The 9,798-nt window shown below is 40.7% G+C and overlaps 1 protein-coding gene across 1 annotated transcript; it reads right to left on the reverse strand.

Annotated features, from left to right (window-relative positions):
* Positions 1 to 6,197: 6,197 nt before the first annotated feature.
* On the reverse strand, positions 6,198 to 9,252 carry gmnc (geminin coiled-coil domain containing). Its single transcript, XM_055028772.1, has 4 exons — positions 9,080 to 9,252; positions 8,512 to 8,591; positions 8,204 to 8,320; positions 6,198 to 7,338 (listed from the first exon to the last, which is right to left on the reverse strand). Exons 1-4 carry the CDS (start codon positions 9,168 to 9,170, stop codon positions 6,610 to 6,612), a joined length of 1,017 nt encoding a protein of 338 aa, XP_054884747.1. The 5' UTR covers positions 9,171 to 9,252; the 3' UTR covers positions 6,198 to 6,609.
* Between the last annotated feature and the right edge of the window lie 546 nt (positions 9,253 to 9,798).

Genomic DNA, 9,798 nt, shown 5'->3' on the forward strand with positions numbered 1-9,798 from the left:
TTTAAAATATTTAAAATTATTACGTAAGACATACAATAGGTAAAACACTTTTAAAACAGACTACAGATGAGACAAAGAAGAAGTCCAAGCACATAAATTATGTCTCATAAATTAATAGGGAAATGTCTTCTTGGAGGTGAAGTCATTAATCCTGGCTCAGAAACAATATTTAACAGAAAGAAGACGATGCACTTTATATGTAAATTGAATCTGGTCAGCATTTTCATACCTGTGATAAATTCAGGTTTCAACTGAAAGCAGGAAAAACCATGAGGTCAACATGATGCTGTGGAAAACAGCTCTTTGGAGTGAAATCCATGTTTCATTTTATTGGACCATCCATCATTTCTGCATGAAAGAAACATGTAAGTATGTTTTCTTTCCTGTTTTCATGGGGACCTGGGAAATCACCTGCTTTATGGGGCCCTCCAGGTTTATGGGGACTAAAGTGTCCTGGTGCGTTTTCTTCATAACATCTTTGTTTAAATGTCACTGAACAAATTATACAGCAATAATTCATAACAAAGTTTGTCTCAAGACACTTTGCACAAAATAATCAAATTTATAAACAGAATTCACATAAAATTTTGTGCCATAGGTGAGACCATTTTATGAATCCATATTTAGCTGGTTAACTAAATATTTTGTTTGTAAATAAATATTTAGTTGTAGGTAAATATTTATTTAGCTCCAAACAAAATATTTTGGTATTTGTTGTTTGTATTGTGTTTGTTTTTGTCTATTTTGTGATGAGCACTTTCAGACCATTGTCTGCGAAAACATGATGTATGAATAAACTTTTACTTTTAGAAATGACTGAATAACACATAACCACATAATGTAGTAGTTTGCATAGAAACTGGTGTGTTTGATGACATGGTTATGTGTTGAGCAGCAGTTAGTGTGCAGTTATTCATCATCACACAGGATCCCATTAAGACTCATTAACCATTAAACTGCACCACAGGCAGAATGATTTATGGGATTTCTTGGACCTCACAGGCCTTTCTGCTGTGAAGGTGAACTGCAGCAGTTTGTACGCAGATGTAGAAGGAGTAGAAATCTTCTACATTTAATTTATTTCAATATGTTTCAATGCAGATAAAGAGCAGGCATTCGAGAGGACAGGAGGTGTTCTCTGGCTTACTTGCTGATAGACAGGAACCACTGAAGGAAACGACACTAAAACCTCTGAAGACACAGAGAGCAACTTCCTGTTTCACCTGATGGAAACAAGATGGAGGCATCAGATTTTAGTGTTGGAGGATTTCTCTTTAGTCTTTGGCTGAAGACCAGGAGCTATTTCTGCTGCTAGCGCTAGACTAGCATATTAGCTTTGGCTGTTTTTACCCATAATGCCCTGCATTGCAGTCCACTTCCTGCTGCTGAAGCGGTCTCTGGTCTGATTGGTGTTCACATTTGCATTCAAACTGTTCACTTCTACTGAACCCAGACCAGGTTTGTAGGCAGATCAAAGATAGATTTTTTGGTTATCAAACCAAACTAAACCGGACAAAAAGACTGGAGTTAGATTAGATCGACTTAACAAGACTGGTGGGAATGAACTCTTAATCAGCTCTAGAAACTATTCATCATCAGATAATGTGAAACACTGAGGTGAGTTAAGGTCTGCAGGGTATAATGTTACACTTATTCATCATCTGCATAAAAATAAACACTTTTTTTCCAGAAAACAGTAAAGGGCCCAGACTACAACCTGGGGGACGACCGTGGTTTATGTTTTTGGGATTCTGAATCCAGAATAAAATCTCACAAAGATCTGCTACTCAAAAATAGTTAAAACAATTAGATAATTTAGTTTCCATCCTAGAAGTGTCAAACACCGGGAGACTGGAACTGGTCCACTTCAGGCAGAGAGTCACCCTGACCTGGAAATGATCCAAAACCTTCAGCAGACTAACGTCGGCGCTTTCATTTAGATTCTGGTCTGTTAAAAATGCTAACAGACTAATAATTGAAGTGCTTTAAGTCTGCAGCTGTGAAGGTTTTTAACCAGTTTAGAAATGATTTTTCTGCGTCTGTATTGGAAACTTTGCTCCTCATCAGTCAAAAAGCTAAATGGCATCCGGCTGCTTCTGGAGACCTCTAAGTGGTTCTTATTAATTGATCCAACCTGGAGAATCAGAAAATGCTGTGCTAAGTTTTATTCAGGCTCTGATCACTCGTTAATTATGGTCTTTTACTTTGAGTCATTAGGATGAAAAACATCGAGTTTTTCCAGTGCATCCCTCTGAATGCTCTTCATTTGGTCTCTGCAGCAGGAATCCCCTCGTTCCTCATCAAGTTTTCTCCCTCACTGATTACTCCATCCAAAGGTCAGAAGTCAGCAGCATCCTCTCACTTATACATGACACATTAGTGAGAAGTAATGAGCATGAAGCACTTGCTTGGTCAATCTGTAACCACGACTGCGTCTCCGTTCTGCATTCCTGATGCTACGGATTCTTCATCAATCAGGTGATCAGAGTCAGAGATCAATAAAGTCACAGAGAAAAATCATCATTCTGCTGAGATCCATTGGGTCAAAAAACCTATCAAAATTCTGCTATTCAAAAATGACTAAGACATGTCAGAGAATCAGAAGATGCTTAAGCTAACTACTTAGCTAATGCATAAGTTTGCTTGCCAATAAGCAAAAGCAGACTTTCAAAATAAAAGTTGTGTGTTTATAACGTCTACATGAACTCCTGCAGATGATCTTGATTCATTCAATGCTAATGCATCGTCGTTTGTTTTAAACTGAAATGATGTTTAAGAACAAAAGAAGCGATGATAAAAATCAATTTGTATGTTATCTAAATATTTAGCTTTGAGACAAATACTTAGCTTCAAACTAAATACTCCACTTGCAAGTTAAACCTTTACTTTGAAAGCAAATATTTAAGTGGCTAACAATATTTAGCTTGCTAACAAAATTTTTACTCTGAGGGTAAATATTTAGCTTGCTAGTTGAATAATTAGTTTTAAATTATCACATATATAAATGTATGAATAACATGGATGCACCTCAGAACATTTAGTCTTTGATTAGTTGATCAGAGCTGAGCAAGCGGCTCATTAGCAGCCGAGCTGTCGGGCTCTGCGAGAACTCGGTGGAGAGGCCGATCCCCCAGCCGGTCGGGCCGGGTCGGGTTTCAGCCGACCGGCCTCTTTAATCACCCCTCTCCGACCCGGACCGGCCCTCCTGGCAGGTTCCGGGGCGGCGGCGCCTCTGTACCTGATCCGGCCTCCAAGCTGTCGGACATCTGCAGCAGCTCCCACCTTGTCATTAGAGGCCGACCGCTCCGCCGCCCAACTCCGACTGCGACCCGGCCCGAGTTTCCCTCGGCCCCCGCAGCCTCTCAGGGGACCGGGACCCTGAGTTGAGAACCCCCGGGGAGAAAGTGAAACCCACCATCATAGGGGCCTGTCCCCAGGGAGCCGCAGGGGCTTTATTCCCACGAGGAGACTGGTCAGACTGGTTTCACTGGTAACTGAGCTAAAGATGGAGACACTCCGGTTCTGGTCCAAACCACAAAATAATCAACTTTCATGATAAAATTGTTCATCCTGGAGTTTTAATTTAAGCCTCAGTGGATTTTAAAAATCTGATATTTTTGTTTCAAATTGCCAGTTTTTCTGTTGAAAAACCAGAAAACAATAAAAACTGGAGAGTAGTAGGATAATAAAATGGCCAGTTTGTTTCTGTTCTGAAACAATGAGAACATTGCTAACTCAGCTTCACGTTCTGAATGATCTCTTTGGGTCGACAACAAACCATTTCATCCCAAAACACATTTTATTTGTTCAGTTAAATCAATCTGACATACAGAGTTTAACGCATATTAGCAAGAAAACATCACAGATAGGAGCTAATTTCATTGGCTGTCATGGTTAGCATGATTAGCATTTATGGCTCATTATCTCACTGAAGTCATAGATATAAAAAGATTAAACATGTATCATTTCTAGCAGCTAATGCTAACAATTCCTGATTTATTTTATCAACATTTCTAAAAAAAAAAAACTAAAAAAATGTAAACCAATTGTAAACTGTTTTATTATCTAAAACAAATTTTATTGTGACTTTAACTGGTAGGAAATGTTAGTTAAACTTATTCTAAATCTGTTTGTAGAAACTGGACGATCTTTTGTAATGTAGTGTTAAAATGTTACATTTTTTAGATTTCAGCCTCTTTTTAAATGTTTGAAATAATTTATTTGTTTTTATGAAAAGTTTTTGCTTCAGAGGCAGTTTTATGTTTTAATATTAAATTATCAGAATTTCTCCTGCAGTTGTGAAATTGTTTATTGGTTTTTAGGACAAGATCTGATTTTTGGCACCAACAAGCCAAGACTTAATGACCACCAACCAAAATGTTCTGCTGGATGATTCCTTTTCGTCCTGGAACATTTAATTGGATTATAATTTAGCTAGCATGTTCTAATGAGACTTGTTACACTGTCAAAAAATGACAGCAATATATTAGTTTTTTAGTTTGCAGAAAAACTAAACAATGGGGGCACTTTTTTTCTAAGTCATACTTTCAACATTATATTTCATATATTTATGAATGTTCCAGTTCATTAGCAAACTGTATATTTAGTTACCAGGCTTAATAATTTTCTTGCTAACTAAATATTTAGCTTGTTAATTACATATTTAGCTAGCTAATTTAGCTCCAAAATGAAAGATTTATTTAGCAAGCTAAAGATTCAACACAGAGCTAAATATTTAGCTCCATGATTGTTTTGTAGCATGCTAACTAAATACTTATCTAGCTAACTAAATATTTAGCTTAAAGCTAAATATATAGATTAAGTTGTCAAACTACACATTTTGTTTGCTAACTAAAAATAACTTTAATAACTAAAAACTAAAGATATCAATAGTAAGTTATATATTTAGTTATCAGCATGGATCTAACATTTAGCTTGCTAACTAAATATTTAGTTTGGAGCTAAGTTTATTATTTTGTGTTAACCTTTATTTAGTCAGATAAAAACCAAATGAGACCTAGGTCTGTTTTACAAGCCTCCTGGTTAACTTGCAAACTAAATATTTAGTTAACAAGCTAAATACTTTGCTTACTAACTAAATATGTAGCTCCAGATCTAAAGTGGTCGGAAGCCAGCTGATTATTTAACTTGCAAACTAATTTTTATTTAATATAATATTAAATAATTAGATAAGCTAACTAATATTTAGCTAGCTTATCTAGTATGGCGTTTCTCTTAGGCGTAAAAGCAGTGAGAATCAAAGCTGTGTTGGAAACGCTCCCATAAAAACACCAGCCCAGGATTTGCCGACCTGACCCGACCCGTTCAGGGATTCTTTTCTCATGTTTGGGCTCATTGGTTTATCAAACTGGCAGTTCAGCAAGTTAATAAATAAGCGTCTCAACATTAACACTAAATTTCAGGCAGTTTTGTTCATAAGTTGGTTTTTCACCGATGGCAGGCACCAAGTGTAAACATCGGTCACAGTTTGGCTGGTATTTGTGTTTCTTCTCTGCAGAGAATCCAGAAGGTGCTGGATTTTGTTCTGGTCCGTTTCAGCATCTGACGTCTCGTCTCAGGATCTTGTTTTGGATTTCTGTTTTGATTCTTGGTCAGAATGAAAGTAGGATATAAATTACATTAAACATTCAGTCACCAAAACAGATCAACTTATATAAAAAGAAAATAGAACTTTTTTATAAGTTGTATTGAGTGCATTCTATAAAGCTACAATGTCAAAAATTAACAGCAGTAATTTCAGTTATTTAGCCGCTTATAAAAACGGGGGTTAATTTTTCAAAGTCATATTTTCACTATTTTATTCATCAGTTTATAAATGTAACAGTTAACTAAATATTTAGTTAGTGAGTCAAATATCTTGAACAAGAGAAAAATATATTTTGTAATTATTTAGCCAGAAAACTATATTTGGTTCAAACCAAACCCAACCAGACCCAACTTTTATTTTGATAGTCTATTTCCACTTATCTTTTAACTCTGAGGTAAGCAAGTTTCTAAATGACATTTTTAGCTAACTCTGAGGTAACTAAATGTTTATCTAGCGAAGAACTAAATATTTAGTTTTGAGCTAAATAGTTTGTTTGCTCACTAAATATTGGGTTGGAATTAAATATCTACTGTAGTTCGTAAACATTGGAGCTAATTAGATTAAGTATTTTTGTTTGAATCTGACATTTATAAATTTATTACCACGGTGGAAACCAGACTTTGAAAAATGACTCCCCATTTTTTACTCTTGTAAAAACTAAATAATCCAAAGTATTGCTGTTCGGTTTTCATTGAGTAACTTTAAAGAAAGCAGCCGTCTCAGGGAGAACCTTTGGGTCGGTTACGGTTCCTTGGGGTCGGTTACGGTTCCTTGGGGTCGGTTACGGTTCCTTAGGGTCGGCTACGGTTCCTTAGGGTCGGCTACGGTTCCTTAGGGTCGGCTACGGTTCCTTGGGGTCGGTTACGGTTCCTTGGGGTCGGCTACGGTTCCTTGGGGTTGGTTTCCGTTCCTTCAGGTCGGTTTCGGTTCCTTGGGGTAGGTTACGGTTCCTTGGGGTCGGCTACGGTTCCTTGGGGTCAGCTATGGTTCCTTAGGGTCGGCTACAGTCCCTGTCGGGGAATCCAGGTGAAGTTCCAGCGGCCCCCCATGTCCTTCCTGATGAAGGCCTGTCCCTGGGGGAAGCTGTGTGTCTTCACGCTGCTGGACGGACTGAGGGACATGCTGAAAGCCAAATCTGTCGGTTTGTGAAGCGACTGCGATGGCGTAGTGCTGCGGCCACCACAGGGCGACTGAGGTTTATACAGAACAGAGCAGGAAGACGACCTGGAGGTGAAGCAAAGCGGCTCGGTTGGAGTCCAGCTGGACTCCAGCGGCTGCAAGCCTCTGGTGGAGCAGATCTCCGTCAGCGCAGAGCCAGGCGAGGCTCCTGCAGGTCCAGAGCAGGGTGGTGCTGGCCTGGCAGGAAAGGCGCATTCAGAGGACGGGTGGTTCTTCTGCCCTGCGGCGGTTTGGCAGGAGCTGTGGACGAAGGACGGTGTGGACACCGGGGAACCGAAGGCGTCGCTGTACACCAGATCTGTCAAGCTGGACTCTGATTCGCTGGACGTGTCAATGGTGTTCTGGTCCTTCAGGCCCAACATTCGCAGCACCCAGAGATCCAGCTTTGGTTCTGGAGAGGCTGACCCGGCAGAGGACTCACAGCAGAACTCGGCAGTAAGGTTTCTGCAGACCCTCTTGGTGATCTGTTTGGAGAACGAACGACCTCTGACCTCGGAGGGTTCATGATCGAAGATGCTCTGGTTTCTCTTCCTCCTGTCTGCTGTCAGTTTCTGTGATGCAGAACAGATGAGACAGATTCAGAAAGCATTCATGTCTCCCAGCTCCTCCTTCAGTCCTAAAACATCTCTGCTAGGCTAACGGGGCCGAGAGGTGAGTGTGTGTCGTTGTTCCTGTGTTGCCTTGTCTTCATCCTTCTGTGCTCTAAATATCTCTATTTACATTTTCTGGAGGTTCAGAAGAAGGGAATCTGTCAAAGTCCGGTTCGGTTGGTGAGGTGTGAACGCTAACCGACCTCTGACCTCTGGTCCTCCAAACTCCAGGTCTGGGTTTGGTTTAAATGTGAACGCCAAGCGGACCAGAGACCGCTCAAAAAGCAGGAAGTGACTACAGCACAGGGCATTCTGGGTAAAAACAGCCAAAGCTAATATGCTAGCCTAGTGCTAGCAGCAGAAATGGCTTCTGGTCTTCAGCCAAAGACTAAAGAGAAATCACTAAACTCTGATGCCTCCATCTTGTTTCATCTGGTGAAGCAGGAAGTTGCTCTCAGTGTCTTCAGAAGTTTTAGTGTCATTTCCTGCAGTGGTTGTTGGTGCAGCGCTCCCACAGGCCAGGAGGGGAACAGGCTGGTTTGACTCAGAGCCACAGCAGCTGGAGGTGGAGCAGATGGTTCTGGTTCCAATCTAAATGTTTCAGGAGACTGATTCTTAGGACTGGAGTTGTAAACTGTTGACCTAAACGACACACAGCTCTTCCACTGGGAGCACACCGACCCTTAAGGCCTATCTGTCCCAAAACTAAAACCCTCAGGAAACTTGATCAAAACTCGATGTTCTCCAGATCTGCAGGACACATCAAGACCAAACATCCACACCTCAGTAAATCCTTCATCACTGCAGGTTCAGTCCAATCACGCACCTTTGCTTTTTCCTGCAGGTTTGTCACAAAAGAGGAAGTGAGAAATGCTCTGAGTTTTTTGTTCTCCTCCTGCAGCCTGGCCAGCTCCTCCTCCCTCTGCAGCAGCGCATCCTGCAGCTGGAAGCACAAAAAGCATCACGAGCGTCAGAAACAAACTGAAAACTGGTCCAGATCCTAACTGATCTGCTCTCAGTTTGTACAATGAGTTATTATCTCTTTTTTGGTTTAACTGCAAGTATTAAAGTGAATGAGAAGTAAAATCTGAATGATAATTGATTTTAGCCTGACAGTAAACAGCTGCTGTTTACCTGTTTGTTCCTCTGGAGGTGAGGCGAGAGCTGCTGTGTCGACATCAGGCCAGCAGGGGGAGTGAAAGCACACTTGGATTCTGACAAAAACACACAGGAAATGATGTAATCAATAATCAAACGAAACCTCTAAAGTCGACAGATTTTAACAAATCAACCATGTTGGCTTTGGCTGAACATTCAAATCTGATTTTTACTGTAAGATAATAAAATGTTTTCAATTTAATTAAACTACAGAAACCTTGCCCCCTGCTGGCACGATGAAGAATCTGAATAACAAATTTAAAACATGAGATCTCAGCAGTGTTTTTGTGATTTAAATAGACTTGGACTTCACAACAGCGCCCCCTGTGGTCAGAAGAGGAGGTCAGGTAGTCCAGCTGGGATCAGACCAGCCGAACGCCGACTGACGAAGAAATGATCTTTAGTTTTTAATGAATGGAACGGATATATGTGTTTGATAAATAATTAATCAAAAACTATTTGTTTGCTCATGCAGCACTGTGATTGGCTGGATTACAGATGGGGGCGGGGTCAGGTCCAGAACATTAGCGTTAGGTTCACTTACCCCACAAAGACGACATGCTTCTGCTCTCATCGAGGCCACAGAGGTCAGCAGGGTCATGCTCAAGTCCCCAAATAGAGGCCAGTGTTTCCATGGAAACACCAATGATATCGCTGCCAAAGAAGTGACGAAGAAGAGAAGAAGAAGAACAGCCTGAGAAAAAATTCCCACACAGAGCGAAGAATTGAATTTATTTCTTACAAACACATTTAGCCAAAACAGCAGGATGTTTTCAAAGTGAAACACCGACGACCCCTACAGGCAGAGAGAGGAACTACAGAAACACCGACCCCTACAGGCAGAGAGAGGAACTACAGAAACACCGACCCCTACAGGCAGAGAGAGGAACTACAGAAACACCGACCCCTACAGGCAGAGAGAGGAACTACAGAAACACCGACCCCTACAGGCAGAGAGAGGAACTACAGAAACACCGACCCCTACAGCAAGAGAGAGGAACTACAGAAACACCGACCCCTATAGGCAGAGAGAGGAACTAACTGAACTCCCTCCACGGAAGTGAATCTTCATCTCTGTAAATGAAATAATTTACTTTATCTACGTGACTCTGTGGAGCAGGTGACTCGGTGATGGCAGTATGATGCTGTGGTGCTCTTCAGATTGAGCCATTCAGAACCTGGACATGCAGCCAGATTTCCTGCAGTCCAGACCAGAAACGCTGCAAATGGCTGAAATAAAAAAACATTTACTGACGATAAACT

This window comes from Poeciliopsis prolifica, unplaced genomic scaffold (genome assembly GCF_027474105.1).
Source record: "Poeciliopsis prolifica strain line A6 unplaced genomic scaffold, Auburn_PproV2 SCAFFOLD004, whole genome shotgun sequence".
NCBI classification, from domain to species: Eukaryota; Metazoa; Chordata; class Actinopteri; order Cyprinodontiformes; family Poeciliidae; genus Poeciliopsis; species Poeciliopsis prolifica.

Coding starts and splice junctions, on each gene's coding strand:
- gmnc (XM_055028772.1), bottom strand. CDS start 9,170: ATGGAAACACTGGCCTCTATTTGGGGACTTGAGCATGACCCTGCTGAC. Junction 8,592..9,079: donor AAGCATGTCGTCTTTGTGGG/GTAAGTGAACCT, acceptor TGTTTTTGTCAG/AATCCAAGTGTGCTTTCACT. Junction 7,339..8,203: donor ACCTGCAGGAAAAAGCAAAG/GTGCGTGATTGG, acceptor TCTGCATCACAG/AAACTGACAGCAGACAGGAG.